The 17,895-nt window shown below is 39.9% G+C and overlaps 1 protein-coding gene across 2 annotated transcripts in view; it reads left to right on the top strand.

The window, feature by feature from the left end:
- Window positions 1-17,895, top strand: part of LOC110986919 (uncharacterized) — a 57,253-nt gene that overhangs the window by 9,762 nt on the left and 29,596 nt on the right. For both annotated transcript variants that reach the window (XM_022249245.2, XM_087134066.1), the window contains exons 3-9: window positions 4,077-4,095; window positions 9,533-13,089; window positions 13,627-13,755; window positions 14,368-14,419; window positions 14,770-14,846; window positions 15,027-15,150; window positions 15,627-15,704. In XM_022249245.2, the coding sequence (XP_022104937.2) occupies window positions 4,077-4,095; window positions 9,533-13,089; window positions 13,627-13,755; window positions 14,368-14,419; window positions 14,770-14,846; window positions 15,027-15,150; window positions 15,627-15,704 (4,036 nt within the window). The remainder of the gene's footprint in view (window positions 1-4,076; window positions 4,096-9,532; window positions 13,090-13,626; window positions 13,756-14,367; window positions 14,420-14,769; window positions 14,847-15,026; window positions 15,151-15,626; window positions 15,705-17,895) is intronic.

Here is a 17,895-nt window from a genome sequence, read left to right as displayed (position 1 = left end):
CTAATTTCTATATGCATGTAGGTTCACAACAACACACAGAGAACTAACCCTGTGTGCATTCAGATAGAAAGTCTGCATATGACAAGATGCTTCACCTTTAGCCTGCAGATAAAATTTAGTGCCAATTTATTTTGAATATCTGCACAGATGGATTTAGTGTTGGAGACGCTTAAAGCCGATTGTCTTGAAACAAGGTCTGTTTAAAGACGGGCATACATGTTGAAGTCGAAGTGGCAAAGTAAACTGAATTTAGGTGGGTTGATTTGGATCATAAACTATTGTGTTGGCTGTCTTAAAGCGGAGAGATGAAAGTGAGATATGTGTACATGGAATCGAGCTGGTCCACGATTCGAAAGGTGAGTGAAGGTCAAAAAGACACATTGTGGTGTTGGGTGGTTTGTGTTGACGGAGGCACACAGTGAATTGCGTTTTTATGGGGATAGTCACCGACATGAAACTGTATTTACTGGTGACAAGAACAAATGGGAAAGGTTTGGAGGCAGGTGGGTTGCCACTGCATTTGAAACGTAAGACATAACATTCATTGCACTGTTTGATGTTGCGTGTAGCGCAGGCCTACACCTACTTGGCATCCATTTCATTTTCGCATGATGGATACTCGGTGAAATGTCTAGTGTGGGATCAAGATCTACATGCAAGTTAGACTTCTTTCTTTTGACTTTTTTATACCCAGTAATTTAGGAGAAGCTACAAATAATTGGTAAGTTTTTGAAGAACAAAGGTTTGGGATCACTGGTCAAACGGAACGTTTCTCTCAAAATGTCGACGCATTTTGATTTCAAGATAGTGGCGTGGGGTCACAATGGAGGTTGCGTGATGTGATGGGCATGCATAGTGCGGACTACACATATCACCTGGCAAATAGACTCAATTGTGTTGCTTGCAAGTATTCGCGGTGTGTAGGCGTACATGTACGTACATGTACATGGACATCATGTACGACGGGGGACTTCATTGAGCTGAGGTTCGTCGTTCGGTAGTGTTGCAGTGGACCTTGGACATGGAATTGTAGTCTAATGAATGGTGTGTACAATGTACTTGGTGCCTGAATCAGAATCAGTTGTGGTGAGTACGCATTGTTATTCGTGGTTTCCTACCTCCATGATAATGGCATGGCTAGGACTTAACTGCATGTTATCGGTGGTCACACGGTAGAAAATGGGAGAAATCACCTCCTTCAAAATGGGGACTGCCTCTGCAATTCATGACATTGGAGCCTGAGTTTTTAATAAGGATCATTTTTTCTGCAAGAGTTTGGTTTGATTTTACATGGAAATTAGAATGATGCTTAGGTCAGTACAACCTCTTATATCCATGAAGGCATATTCCTTTGTACTGATGCACTTTCTTTGCATTCAAAAATGAAATGTAAGATGGCCATTGTTTTGATGACATTATTAATTTGACCAGTGGGGAATTCTGTTTCGCCATGGTTTCGCATACTACGTATCATATAGGCCCCTAACTCTTGTCATTTCTATTTCACTATTGTCATGATTGTGAAAGTCTTACCGACGGCAGCAGTAATGGTAGTACAGTGTATGTGCCAATCCTCCAGTAATTTACAGTAAGCAAATAGCAAACATGTTTAGATTTTTCAATCAAGGCATGATGATGTGATACATTTCTAAAAAGTTCTGCAAAGTCGGTTACACTGTACCATGTAGCTACATGCTTGCAACACCCTGCAGGATCTTATGCAGTATTCTCTATCAAAAATGAATCACTTCACTTGTTCCCACTGTTTTATTAATTAGTAAGCCTATACGGTACTTGAAACAACCATTTCACTTGATGGCACAAGACCATGAATGGTGCATGTCTGAATAATGTCATTGTAAAACATCAAGTAAATAGTGCTGAAAATGATAAAAAGTATTGACATTTTAAATGAACCATACATGTATCTTGGCTTACATGTACTGTACATGTATGTACATGCATTTTAAGTATTTATTTCAGATGGGATTTCACGCTATTCGTGGTGACAGACAACTAAGATGGAAAGCTTGCGGTAAACACCATGCAATAACTCTTTTTTGAGTCTGTGTGGGTCTGATAAGAACCGGAGAGGTTCAACGTTTCGAACAGTGTGCTCTGTCCGTCGTCAGGAGTCTCCATGGTGTTTACCGCAAGCTTTCCATCTTATTTATTTCAGGTACCCATTGGAAGTGTCTGAAGGAGTCCAGCCAATTATAATTTTTCATTACCATTCTATTGTGTGGCTGGTCAGCCTGGCAGCCCATGCACACCGATACCAGCTACAATAAATTTTTCTTGGACGCAGTTCTTCTTCAACTTTGTATTCATCTTCAATGAATGAAAATTCTTTTGCATTTCTATTTCGTTAAATACATTGAAAAGTGCACTTTTTTAAACAATTGAAATTATCCATGCTTTTTTTCTGTTAAAATTGTGAACCCAAATGTACTCCCTGAAAACATTTGTGAGAGGGATTCATGCTACATGTAGCTTATTGCTGTGCACTCACAACAATGAATCAGCAACGAAGTGAAAACTGAGTCCAGTAAAATCTACAAAATTGGAGGACTTCTGTGTACAATGTTATGTATAGGCTTCTTCCTAAGATGACATCACAGTTTTGTGGGAATTCATGGGAATATGGAAAAATCATTAGCATAAAATCCCAAAAGTAAATTACCCTCTGACATAGTGAAACAAAAGTTGAAAATAAGGTTAACTTGGACACAAAGAATCATTTCGAAGGTTTGTATCAAAACAAACTAATTGCTGCTACCATTTAAGGATTCAGGGAAGTGCGCCATGTACATTGGGCGTGTTGGGTGCTTTTGGCCTTTACAGGCGGCAGTGTGAAAGGCTGATTTCTTATTTTTTTAGCATTGTATGCCTTAAATACACTTCTTTGAATGAATACAGATTCTCTAAATTATATTACGGGCTGCTCACTTGTAGAACAAATGTTTTGCATCATTCTGTAAACTCTTACTTGGTTTGTTATTTTCAAGACAAACATAAATGGAAATATTCTTTGAAACAAATGAAAATCTAGCACAACTGGTACATGAGTTCAGGCAAAGCACAATCAACAATGAATTACTTGTTTAGAAGTTTCATATCACTAAAAACACTACTTAATTCCTATAAAAAGTAGAAATATAAGCACATGTTGTTGGGTAATGTTGGTGACTACTTTGAATAATGCATGATTACTGAGACTTAGGCAAGATATGGACTGAAGGTGGTTTGCTTTTGTTCTTCCCGTGTACATATGTGTACAACAATCTACATGGTCCACAGGTACGGTATTTGTACCGGTACCTTTGTGAAGGGATTTTGGGTGCCTTGTCCCCAACTTGCGAATCATCGACCATTCAATTACTAATTTGATGGATTTTTCAGTTTTGTACGAAACATACACATATGATACATATTGAGAAGAATTCCCTTTGAACTAATGGATGAATCATCTCATTTGTATAGTTTTGTGCCATTTGATCTAATACCACAGAAAGTATTACCTACATGTATATATTGCACTGTGCGCATACCGAGTATGTGAATAACGGTGTAAGAAGGTATTTGTGGAGTTAGATAAGTCAATCTCATCCAGTTACATACAGCTTCACAAATAGATTTCAATCATAATTTGCAGACAGAACTCTACTATTTAACTACTTGTTATCTTGACTATCACTGCAGAGATATCACACTCACACATGGATAACATACATGTACAGGTGATACATTCCTCTTGGATCAGTATGGTGATGTGACTTGCCAAAGTGCATGTATGCTTCAGATGAAGGACATATGCTTGAGTGGCTTGCCAATGGCATCGTCTGGGATCAGTCAATAAGCCAACAGTTGTGTGTGTGTTTTACCAGTTGGTAGAACTCTTTTTAATGTCCACCCCCATACTGATGCTAAAGACTGGGTCGCAGGGGAGGGGGTGGGGGTGTGCATTCTTAAAAAATATGCAACCTTTCCCTATGCATGTAAACTTACAATTTGTGACTAGTTTTTATTTTTGATATTTCTTTCATGTACTGTGTCCTGCCATACATAATCTACAGGGAAACTGACATGCTGCAGGTAAGCTTTAATAAGCTTATGTAGAAATGGTTACTCATATATGGGTCATACTATAAATTAGGGTTCAGTTTTTTCCATGTTCCTGTTAAATCTAACGTGATTTTGTTTTTCAAAACACATTCCCTAATTTCCAAGAGTGATGAATTAATGCAAATAACCTGTCAAACAGTTTCAGAGATGTTTCCATGTAAAATTACACAGGTCAGGTGTAACGGGGACACACCCACACTTTCCTTACATACCTACTGTGGACATTCCTTTCTTTTCATGCAGTTAAGAAAACTCAGTGAAAATGCCGGTACTCATTTTTCTTGAACTGGAAACACGATTTTCAGCTGGCTTTTTGTACAAGGTTTCCTTGACTATTCCTCTTCCTTTTATGACTGATGACCCCAACCCCAAAATGCCTCTAAACTTCTTTTTCAGAGAAGGGGAAACATCCTGTGGACGTGTGTAAGTCCACAGAACGTCTTCCTTTTCTGCATCGTGTGGACATCTTTTGTTCACAAGTCCACACTAGGTATGTAAGGTTAGTGCAAAAATGTCACACTTTTGGACCCCAGATGTATAGAATTAATCATATACATGTGTAGGTTGTGACAAATTGTAAAATTGTTTTTTTTTTTAAAAGACAAGTTTAGATAATTAATCAGAATGACATGTAGATCTTCAATGATTAACACGGATATTTTCACGTTTTCAGGTGGATATTTACATTCCAGCAATTTCTATTTTTAGTTGTAGGTTAGGTATGTTCATGCACCCTTATGGCCCAGTGGTTCCTAGTGGTTTTCTATTCATGGGTCATTCCATTGGGTTGGGAAGCAGTGTAATTAAAGGGCAAGATCACCTTTGAAACTGCCTTTTGAAATTATCGGCGAGCATCTGCTTAATCAACTGCAACATACATGTATCTCAAAGAGGCAAACCTAAGCTTTGAAGCAAGACCAAGCTTGACTGCATTGAATAAAATTTCCTTACAAAATGTTTGACATGATTTACAATCAAACTAAGAGGTTTTTTGTCTCACAAAAATGAAGCTTCACAGTTAGTTTCTTCCTGCGGTTTATGTTCCAAAAGGGCCCAAACTTATTCCTAGAAAACAACTTTTGAAATTCTAAATATTTCTTTAAATACACCACCTGTGATCCGAAAACATTGACTATGACGTAACTTTGGTGTCAGTAAATTTTGTGGAATGTTACATCAAAATAAGAGGGTGGCGTAAAGAGACTGATACATTTAATGTAATTTATTGTATGCAATGTTTTCAGTGTGATTGTAATAAAAAAGGAAAATAGTTACAAAACTCATCGGTATTTGTACAAAAAATCAGTGATGGTGTCAGTCAAAATTTTGTTACATCGAGGCACGTTTTGTAAAGTAACAGCGGTATTCACCCCTTTAAAAAATTGAACCATCTGTCTTCAACTGGGGGGTACCCCCAATACAATCAGGCAACCACACGAGGCATCATTTTACAAAGGTACATGTACCTTGTTGTTAGTTGCTGATACACTCAACCTGCAGAGCAAGGCCTCGCCAAGAAAAGCTGTCGTTCTGAAGAGGCAGTCAACCACCAAGAAGATTCATGAAAATGTTTCTGGGTTGCAGATGCGGCTTGCTGAACTGAGAACAAAGCAAAGTGCAAGAGACTGAGCAGTAAAGACTTTAAAGTACAGAAATCTACAAGCTGTCCAAACGAACACAAAACATGAACCTGGTGAAATACAATGTTACTGTAAGATGCCCTCAGTAGAACTAGCAGACCAAAAGGGCGTAAGCAAAAAGACATTGCAGAAGACACAACTTTTGAATAGTGATGCAAGTAGGTGCCAAGGTTCGGGTTCGGTTCGGACACGGTTCAGAATTTTTTCGGACATGTTCGGACATGTACACACATGCACAATATGAACATGTACATGCACAATGCACATCAAGACATTGAACAGCTCGCTACAAACGTGCCGTATACAGTGTATAGTACTTCCCAGTATAAAATACAGGTAGGTAAATACAAGCAATGAATCTCCTCTCTATCGCCATCCATGTGCAACTTCGATTTGAAGTTTGAACTGCTTCCCTTATGTTTGTTTAAGTAGTTAAATTTCCATAGAAAGTTACTGTCGGAGGTGTGACAGTTTGCGACTGCAGTGTTTTACTGACTAAGAGCAGTTGTATTTGGACCACGCTTGACTCGACAAAATGATTGTAGGATATAAGAAAACAAAAACAGCATGCTCTTGTATCCTGTACAGGATACGTGTATGTGTACATGTAGCACCTGGCTAACTTGGTATTGGCAACTTCCCTCACTTGAAGGTCCAGCATGTAAAGAGGAGCTTCCTGTGCCATACTCTGGGACCAAGATGCTGACCCAATACCGACTAGACTCTTCAGATCATTCAAACTTTGTTTAAAGCGTGTTCTGAAGGAACTCTTCCTACTTCGAGATTTTGTTTGAAGCCGCTGTAAAGATCGAAGCCTGGAGTGTGCTGCCTCCTTGACTGCCTCAAAGAACGTATCAGAGTTGACCTCATAATCTTTAAACTCCAATACAGAGCCCTCATAATCACGGGCAGAACTATGTGGGCCCACCCCCACCTGACGAACTGAATCCTGGGAGGAGATTTCTTCTTGCGTTGATCAGGAATGAGTCGCCACTATCACCATCACGGGTGAAATCTTGAATATTATTGCCATGGTTGCCTCCACGTGGCAACCCAGTAACTCACAATGTATTAGAGCCAATGGAGCCCTCCACAGGAGCTGATTGCTTGTTGTGAATAGTACTACGAACCCCCACCAGGGCAGCCTACTCAGAGGAAGGGCACCTTCCCCCAAGCAGAACCTCGGAAAGAGGTTATTTCCCATGCCAAACCTTTCATCATACTTTGCATCATGTGCCGCATAAGTCTTTCAAAGTCAGAGAAACTGTGCTGGAATTCATCCATGTCAACATACTGAGTGAGTGCAAGAAGGGCTATGCTGAGACGTGTGCAATGAACGAGATGCAGCTTCATCAGCTAACCTCTGTGTGGCCTTCTCCTTAGCCTTATGGGCAAAGGAGGCCCACAGATCCAAAGACATGCTACCCATTTCCTGACGTTCATTGTAAATCACAGTGATGCCCATTAGGGCTGAAACAGCACTTAAAGCACAATACATGAGGGTCATCTACACCTAGAATTCTGTGGCATGACCTGCAAGAACAAGGTTGAGTCATTCTAACTGGTGGGATGTCGGCCAAGTTGGCATACTCGGACGACTCGGCCAGCGTCATTATAAGAGCTCTCCTCAAGAGATCAGTAGGCGGGTTGAACTCACAAAATTTATTTTTATTTACTGTCTCCTGCAGTGGCACAGCAAATCAAATGTGAATCTACAAACAACCAAGATACATGTACATGTAAGGTGTACTTATGTCCTACTGACGGGCACTTTTATGCATAAAATCTACCAGCTTCGTAGTTTTTTACAAGAGCATATTGACAACACAACTGATTGGGAAGATGCTAAAAGAAACATGAGTGCGCATGCGAGGAGTGGGTGCTCTGGGGATGGAAGGTGATCATGTGACAGGGTTGTTTTGTTCTTTAAGCACAACTCAGTGGGGGTAAAAGGAAGCATCCTTTAAGTGTGCTGAGGCAGAAGGCCATTTCAAGAGCTTTAAAATAATGTCAAAAGTTTGTTAACCTGTTTCTCAAGAAGTAATTGACTGCTTGACATAAAGTTTTAGTTCTGGGGGTTTCTCAAGGAAGCAGCACACCAAATTTTGTTTTTAATCCATGATGGTCAGTTCCAATAGCATGTTGAATTTACCTTTTTCTATTAAACTTCACGTACTGTTTACCTACATGTACATGGTTATGTGTTCTGTAAATGACATGATGTGTATAGCCCAAATTTTTCAATTTATGCCGGATGATGTAGGTAAGTGATGCTCAATTTAGTCATGTACATGTTGCACTGTACAGATATAACAGATATAACTTGGCGGTGACCAAGGTGTTGGGCGAATCTGACCTACTTCATTCACAATGGTCTAGCCCGTGCACTGCGTATAGGCCTAGTTGTGCATGCCTTCTGCTTGTGTTGTGTTAATACTAATAGTCACAATGTGTACAGGTACATGCCTCGAGACCTGTCTGCAACCCAACTCTTTGATGGGTTTGTCTCAAGGCAAGCTCGGTGGTCGAGTGGTTAAGACATCTGCACTAGTAAGCAGGAGGTCGTGGGTTCGAGTCCCACCCGAGTAAGCTTGTGAGGTTTTTTCGCAAGCTCTCGGACAAGCACTGAGCATACAGTGTTTATTAATATACGTTGGGTAAGGGCAAACCCTTTATATATAATTAGCAGTGAAAGTCATTACGGTTATGACAATACAACCCACAATGACATCCCCTTTCCACTTGTCAGTTTGCCACATTGATCATGTTTAATAAATACCAGTAGTAGTACCATCCGTGAAGGAACGCTGCAGTAGTGGACCGTTGCACCATTGGTGAAAGTTTTTATCTCTCAGTTTGTCCTGTTAAATGATGGGCTTCCACAATTTATTCATGATTCGGTCCTCGTCGCCCACAAAATTTGAATGAATCACCAGTAAACACAATAAATTTCAAGAAAGCTACAATCATTCGCTGTCTCAATCGTTTTGTATTTGGATGTTGCTAAGATGTTGCTGTAAGATGTACACTTTGTCAGGTGTTATTTAAGGGCACATGATACATTTAGATCCACTAAAATGAATCATTCATATTCTTGGAAAGCTTGCTGTTTGTGATTGGCTCCAGATACACGTACATGTAAGTTGTTGATATTCGTAGTAGTACCCAGCATACCCGTATGTCCTGCGGCCCCAGAAATTATCCAAAATGGGATGAAAAAATAAAGACAGACATTAAACCCAGATGTTACTGATCCAACAAGGCAGTCTTTCAACTCGATGGGCCATCCATGACATGTAGATGTACATGTGTATGTATGTGAATGCGTTGCACTACTGCACTGTACTGTACATGTATGTTCAGTCTGTCCACATACATTGTAGCTTATGTGAAGCCCTATAAAGTGCAAAAACTGCCTTGGACAAGGCTAAGTCTCTCTTAAAATGCAATAATGGGAATCTGCTGTATTCTAAGCCATATTTTGAAGCAAGTATCAGTAGAGCAAGTTTAACTATGCTGTACGTTGGAATCTTTTTACTTTGTGTAAATTATATTTGTTCACTCTCCTGTGTAAAGATGCATTCATGACAGAGTTGTCCTATCGGTCAAAATCAGTCAAATGGCTCCTATGTGTGTGTGTGTCTGTGTGCTGTGGCAAATCAAGTGGAAGGAACTTTTGACTATCTCACTGTTGTAACGTAAGGATGGCTAATTTTAATGTCAGTAAATATTTCATTCTCTTTTGGTACTCTGTTTCCACCCAACAGGATCCTCAAGGGATTGCCACATCTCCAGGGAGAGCTGGTAGCAGTTTATTTCCAACTATGGCACAAAAGAGTCCCCCAAAGTCAGACACAGTGTCTTCCACTGATTCAGTGTTTCCATTGAGGCCACACGACATGACAAGATCGGAAGCTGCACAAGAGAGCAGTTTATCTTCTGAGAGTAATCGGTTTCTGCCAGATATTGGGGGAAAATTTCCGAACTTGGGGTCTGTTGCCTATGCACATTCTAAACCTATGTTGGAAAAGGAAATGGAAGAGTTTGAAAAGCTCATGCACCTGGAGGTTGTCCCTGATAAAGCATCAGATGAGCCATGTCTTGATGATTCCTCTCTCTCTGATGATAAGCAGCCACATGTAAATATTGGGGATCTGTGTATACATGCTCTTAATGATCCTTTTGTCTCTGAATCAAATCCTAAAAAAGACTCGGCTGAAGTAAAAACAATTATTGATTCAAAGACAGCTGAAGAAAAACTACCTATATCAGAGAATGAACATGAAAACGAGCGATCAGAAAGAACCAGACAGGAACAGTCAGTAACAAAACCTAGCACATCACCAACTGAAGTCACAGAGACCGAAAAAAAGCCAGCATCCATCCTAAATAGAAATATGAAATCCAAGATACCAGAGAATATGATGTTGCCCAGATCTTTAAAAGTAAATAATTCTCCTGTAGACAAACTGGCAAAGGACACTAAACAACTTTATACAGTTGCAACAAGACGATTTGGTGTTGACAAGGAATCTTCATTGGCCAAGAGGTCATCCAAGCATAAAAGCAACCTAGGGAACTCAAATGGAATTGTGCAAGATCCCCCATCCTGTAAACTTCAGCCTAACAGGGAAGGAATTCAGCTTTCTGCCGAATCGGTCTCTTCCACAAAAAAGCCAGTAGTAGAGTGGATGATGGGATTTGTCAGAAAGGATACCATGAATACAGCCCATTCAGGAAATGATCTATGGGACTTGGATGTAGATATGATACGTTTTACTGAAATTCCACCAGTAATGCTTCCTCCAAAAAATTATTTGCTGCAGTGTAATTACACACCAGGTGCAGATGATAGCAAGCAGCCCCATGATCTGGCTCCAGCAGCTTCCTGTTCAAAGCCACTGCCTGAAACTTCACATCAAGATGCAAGCTTACTATCTGATTCCACACCAGCTGCTGAGTTGGATGCTGAAACGTCAGAAGTTGCAGCAGTTAGAGCCAAGGATTACTCAAAATCAGATATCCAAGGTAATGCCTCACCATTTGCTTCAGAATATGAGACATCCCAAGAAACAAGGGAAATAACAGGGCAGTTCAGTCTCCAGGTGGCTCAAATGAAAAACACTTGGTCCAGTGAACCTTCAGAACATGAAATCAGAGAAATTAAACTGCAGAGCGATTCAAACCAACACTCGACGTCTACGACATCTGTCAGTACTGAATGCACAAATTCCAAAGTACCACCATTAGATAAGCAGTCTTTAAATGAGGAGTCTCACCAACAAGATTCATTGAAGAGGGATGGGAATAATTGGTCAAATGACATTTCACCATTCCCGACCAACAAAACACAAACTGAAGTACATGTAATGTCACAGAAATTGTATTCAGGAGATTCCGTTGGTGATTGTGAAAGGGAGGTAGACAAGGTTTTGCAGAAAGAATCGGTTTGGTTTGAGGTTAAAGAGTCCAAACTACACTTACCAACAGGAATGTCTTTGGCATGCCAATCAAGCATATCAGATTCTTTCAATGAAGGATTGTTCAAGACTGTTCAAACTTTTGAGGAAGACACTAGTTCCCTACAAGATGCTCCTGAAGACAGAGAATCTCAGAGTGTGGCCCAAAAGAGTGAAACTTCTAAGCAGAAAAAGAAGTCATTGCGAGGCAGCAAGGGAAGATGTGGAACAGATGAATCAAATGTTGAAGTTGTGCCCACTCGTAGGAGCATACGCCTTCGTTCAATAGAAAAAAGAAAACTTACTGAATCACCCAAAGAATTTACAGAAACATCAGTGGTGTCAAGTAGAAAACGGCAATGGTCTTCACATAATTCAGATGGATCTCCACTAGATGATACGTCAGAGTCCTTCGTTGCCAAAAAGTGTGCCAGTTGTGACCCAGTCAAAGAATCAAAAGAGGGTCCTTCATCTAGTGAAAAAATGATAACTACATATACAGAATTGGACAAAGAGGATAGGAATGCAAAATGTGAAGCTGTCAGGGATGAAGTCCAAAAGAAGACAATTGCTGAAACTGTTCAAGATGACTCTGTTACTCAAATATTGTCAAATGATACCAAATCTCCAAACATGCCCTTGTCAGCTGTATCACCAGATACCCAGGGGCTTTCAACAGTTACTCAGGAAACCCCTTTTGCAGACACTGGTAATGATGTGGCTCCTGTTAATGGAACTGACAAAGATGTCAGTTCTTGTGATGTGACTTCAGAGCTCATTCTTTGTCATGCAGATGAAGTTAAAGATATTTGTACGTTTGAGGCATTAACCTCTGATGTGAATTTGGCAAGTCAAGCCATTGCTTCAGTAGATGTATCCAAAACAAGTCTTACATCTGAGTTTGTGATCTATGCGGATATGTCATCACCATCAAGTCCTGAAGTAACAACTGCAGCAATCAATAACCCTGAAACTACTGGGCCAACAATCTTGTCAGCTTTCATTCCATGCACAAGTAAAGACACAACCGAAAATGGCCAGTGCAGTGCAGAAGTAGATATGCTGCATAGTCCCCCGACATTGTGTACAACATTGGCAACAGTTGACAGCATTGAACCAAATCAGAATGCCGAACCAGAAAGTGTGGAAATAAGTCAAAAGACCAACATGGAAGTTCATGGTATCTTGGACAAAGACAAACAAAGCAGTCCATTGGAAGCTTCTGAAGATAAAGTTTGGAAATTAACGGTCAACAAAAATAATGATGAGTCTAAAGGACAGGATGGGAAACACATACATGCCCTGAGCAAAGATGATGGGAAAGAGGAACTGACATTGGAAAAACACTTAAATATGCCAAATATAGTTAACAAGAATCGAGTGTTGGATTCAATTCAGCCTACAGCAGTGGATATTGGTCATGTGCAGGCAAGCGGTGTGACCCCGCGAACTCAGCAACAGGAGTGTCTTGGATATGTTGATTTTGTAGCTAAGAACCCGTTTTTTAGCCACTCAGATGAATTCACTTGTGATGTATGGGAAGAGAATTTTGCAGATCCTGATGATGTTACTGTGAAACCACGACCATGCAGAAAGGAAAAAGTGGAACTTCATCAGTCTCAGGCTCCATTACAGCTTCATGAAAGTGCTACTGATAGTGAGACAAAGCAGTCATCCGATGCTACTACCACTTCTACTCAAGATGTGGATGCGAGTTTGAAGGCAGTCCTAGAGGAAAAAGTGATTGAAAGCCCATCTGAAGAAACCAAAGAACATGCAAGCAGCAGCCAATCCTGGGGCATTATCACAGGAGATGAGATCCCTGCATATGAAAATATTCCAGAAAATTGTTACGTGTCAGAGAGGTGAGGGCTACTTTGCTTGTTACACTTCTATAGTAGTTTTTCCAAATATAGTATTTGGATGCTTTGACTTAGTGCAAACCACGTTTTGTAAACTGAGTGAAACTTTACTCTCAGGAAGATTTTTCAGTTACGTGCATTTGGATACTCAAAATTTATAACTTTCTTTGTTCTAGTTCAGTTTGCTTTTGGCAAGACAGTAAGTTGAGAGTGTGTTCTGTTTCAGGAGTTTGGCATAAAATATTTTTGAGTTTTTAGATGCATACATGTCTTTAGAATTACCGTATGTGCTACCAGAGTTCCACAGTGTGAGAATCTTTGGATGTGCACTACAAAATATACATTACCACATACGACCGTATGAAAATGACTGTATGAATCCTCCAATTTTAATATGATTTTGCACTCACCCTAGGGAGTTAAGGTTAAGATCTTGTAAGGATTGTGTATCTTTTACTTTCTGTGGTCTTGTAGGGTGCTCTGTGGAATAAACATTTAAAACCAGAAATTTGTGTAACTGATTAACATTCTTGACTGCAGAAAAAAATCTAAAGCAGGGAAAGAAGCTCGTCGGATGATATGTGACTGCACAACGTCAAAGTCTGAACGTGCCCGTGGTATTCCTGCATGCGGAGACGATTGCTTGAACCGACTGCTGTTGATAGAGTGGTTAGTGCCGGTCAGCCTCTAGAGTACACATACATTTAGCCATTGAAACAAACCCTCCAACATCAGCCAAATATTTAGGTTGTCTAGATTGTCAAACTCTTTTCTAAATGGTATAAATTGTAGTTTGAATCAGACTCTTTATTTTACTTTTAAATTAAGTTCTGCTGATCGAGAGCACATGTGAAATAACTAAATTACGGTATACGACAAGGGAATCCTTTCTAATTTTGTGGTTTTTACTCCTGTGTGTGTTTTTTGCCAAGAGAAACCTCAATTGCCTCAATGTGCACCTAGAATAATTAGATTTGGTCATCTGGATGCTACTGCATTGTCTTCCTGGGTTTTTGAGCTGCAGATTTGCCCATCTTTAGAAGCAGTAAAAACATAAATGGCCTTCATGCCATCTCAACCGAAGCACATGATCAGGGCTGTATTTCAGGTCTATGAATCAGTCTAGGACAATTTAAACTTATTTCTGTCACTCAAGGTAGAGGCAGTTTGGTTCTATACATGGAATTCACTGTTTGATCTGTTGATACTGCTTTAAATGCGTGATTTTGCTAAGTGGGTACTATCAAGGGTATTATTTTAACTTATGTACTTGGTTTCCAGTACCTCAAGATGTCCATGTGGTGACTACTGTACTAATAAAAGGTTTTCAAAGGTAGGTTTTCAGTATGCTTGTGTTGAAGTTTGTAATGAAAAATAATAGCTTAGGGAGACTTTTGTTGCATGTAAATTTTTATATTCACACACCCTGGGGAATTCAAAAATTATGCAGGGAGGGATCAACATGGTTTGACACAAGGGAGGCATTTGTTTACTATAAAGATTTGCACTTACGTATATAAATATACACTTAAGGCCCTATTTTGCAGTATCTGGTAAAATTATGTCGATTGCTCTTGAACACTTGTCTTTTTTTTTATTTGAAAAAGTCACAGAGGAGGGCTTATCACATTTCTTTCATTTGGCCACACAAGCATCAACCATAGTGTTTGATTATTTCTACAGCGTCAATATGCAGATGTTGGTGTGTTTTATGCTGAAAACAAAGGACATGGTCTAAAGACGAAAGTAGATTTGAAATCGTAAGTTGACTCATTTTATTAAACCCTCTGAAGGATTAATTCATTTGTGCTTTCCAAGACCTATTATTTTATAACTTCTTGTAGTGAATCAAATTTTTGTTAAGTTTTCACGTCTCTTTCATCACCATCTGACTGTGGACTTCAGTTTTTCTGATTATAGTCAATTTTTGTTTTTTACAGACACGAGTTTGTGATGGAATACTGTGGGGAAGTGCTCAACTACACCGAGTTTAAGTCGCGTGTAAAGCGATACAACAAAGATAACCAACGGCATTTCTATTTTATGGCCCTGCGAGCTGATGAGGTAAGATTGTGTTTATAGCACAAATGTACTGTGCAGGGATGAGATTTGTCTGGATTGGTATGGTTTTCTGGACTTCTGGAAAAATGTATTCAGACTTGTGGATTTGTCTACATGGCATAGTATTGTAGGAACTAAAAGAAGTATTTTCCAAATATGCATAAAAGTGAACGCAGGACTTATGTAAGTTGAGTTTTATTAGCCCACACACTCGTGTTGTTAGTTCAGCTGGAATGCAATAGAATACTATTGAAGAGTGGGGGGTTTAGGTATTGAACTGTAATGGTCTTGCGACAAATTCTAACTGTACATGTGCCATGCATTGGACTACTCGCTGCGTTTACCAAAAACTCGGGCACCATCGTATGGTTGTTATGTGTGGTTCTTTAATTGTAACTCTGATTGATCAAAATGGCTCTTTTTTCCCTTAAAGTCATCAATTTGAGTGATCTGATTTTTCTCGTGCATACATTTATCAGATTATTGATGCCACCATTAAGGGCAACATGTCTCGATTCATCAACCACAGCTGTGATCCCAACTGTGAAACTCAGAAGGTCAGTTATTTCCCTGCTCTCTTCGTGTGACTAGCTGTGACTCTTATTCACCAGTGTACAGAATAGGTCAGAATTTTAGCCGACACACTATCAGTGAACCTGACACACTGTTCAATACACGCTTTGCGGGTTTTACCATGCATTGCTGGTCCAATGCACGATAAGCCTGACTCCGGACCTCATTACCTCTGCAAGGCTTGTGACCGCAGACTGCAAAGGTGACCGGCAACATGCAGTGAACTACTTCACACGCAGGGCCGTCACTCCAGCTTTGTGTGTGCATGTACACTGCACATACGTGTACTATACACTGTACATGTACTTTACATGTACATGAACACTGTATGGTAGTGCACAGAGTAAGTGAAATCACGGCAAGATGACCGTCTTAAGTATCGAAATGTGTATGATACAGCCGTTTTCTTTTAGTTTTGGAGTGTGAAAGTTATTCAGTCTTATTACATCTGGAAAATGTTAAATTTCATTAAAACTGGTAAAAGTCCACCGTGTGTGTTTAGATATTACAAAACTTTTTCCCAAATGTAAGCTTTGAATTTTAAACTCATGGGATCGACTGGAGTGATGACGACGCTTTTCTTACGCGAGAACTTTTTCACAAATAAACAGTAACCACGAAAGAAATGCATTCCTCAGCCAGAACTATTACAACGAGCTGATTTTACAAAGAAGTTGAGTGTTGTATTTCTTAACTTCTGAAAATTTAGTTCATGTATCAGAATTCCAGTAAATAGAAGAAAAACACTCTTGACTTGTTCATTTGCTGCCACACACCATCAGAGGTGCCGGGACCATGCCGCGACCATGCCGTGAGCAAGCAATCACGAAACTACAACCACCCCAGCGCTTTCATCCCAACCACCAATCATAAATCAAAACGAGTGTATTGCATACTCATTTCGATACAATGCCAACAATGCAAAGCTACAGCCCGTTTATGTCACATTACATTCATATTTATGAAGTTCACATCGGTGCTACTTTGTCCCTTGAGTGAGTGCAGCCGGTGCATGCACGTCTTACAATCTTTGCCGTTTAGTTTGGTCACAATTCTGTCACAATCAGAGCATTTTTTTTGGTAGATTTTCCAGCTTCAAGATTGAAAACTGATGGAAAAAATCCCCACCTCACATCAAATTTATATTCACACGATTTTGAACACACTAAGTGCGAGTACAGCAACCTATCTGTGTATGCTAGGATCGCTGCCGTGGGGCTGTCTTGAATAAAAATGGGCTAGCAGACTGGCGAAGTCAAACACTGTTTATATTTTGTGGATTTCTTACAAAATAGTTTTCTCTGATTTAGGAAATGCTTTGTCATAAAAACTGCTATTTACAGTTGTCTCGTTAAAAAATTAATTTCACACTCGAACATTTTCTGTGCCTGATTCAGTTGTTTTTGAAGCAATTCAGACATTAACCACTTAGCGCTGGTTGACCCCATTAGGCCCATATTCTTCTGACCCACACAGCTGGGTGGCCTCATGTGGGGCCCACCGACTGCTGTGAGTCACCATAGGCTGTGTTCCTCCTATTGTGAAGTACAATGGCATGAAGTACCACAGTGCTCTAGGCCAGCCTGCCCGACAGAACGTGTTGCCCAGTCTGCCCATTTTTTGTCCTTCCTGGCAGGGCTGTGGGTGAACAAAGAAGCTGTTATGTAACACCACAATAAACATAACAATAGCATTTTTTGAAAGCGCCCTGGCCATGCTTCCTTGTCTTCTGACTCTCATTACATGACATGCGTTTCTTGGGTGATTTTTTTCCTTTAAAAGTATGGTGAATAATGGTCAAAATTAAAATCATAAAACATCGCCCACTGCAGGGAATATTTTACCCATTGTTAAGTGGTTAACCAAAAATGTTTGCCTGCGTGGCACTTGATCCTGTATGGCCAAACAAAATGCTTTATCTTCAAAAATTTTGATGCCGGCTACATATAAAATAAACAACATGTGCTGACCACATTTCCCTGGAATTTGAAGATGACTTGAGCTGCAGTCAAACTAAATACTTTTCGTTTGGGAAACAAGGAAAATGACTGTTCCGGTCAACAAAGGCCTGGCTGTTCTGGGCTTTGCGTGTAGCATTTGCATGTTTATACTTGGCAGATCGGATTGCGGTGGTGGCGTTCTCTGTTATGCAGGGATTAGCATGTTTCATGTTTG

This window comes from Acanthaster planci, linkage group LG03 (genome assembly GCF_054643075.1).
Source record: "Acanthaster planci isolate LZ-2023a linkage group LG03, COTS_SCS, whole genome shotgun sequence".
Taxonomy (NCBI): domain Eukaryota; kingdom Metazoa; phylum Echinodermata; class Asteroidea; order Valvatida; family Acanthasteridae; genus Acanthaster; species Acanthaster planci.
This window is presented reverse-complemented; position numbering and strand designations above follow the sequence as displayed.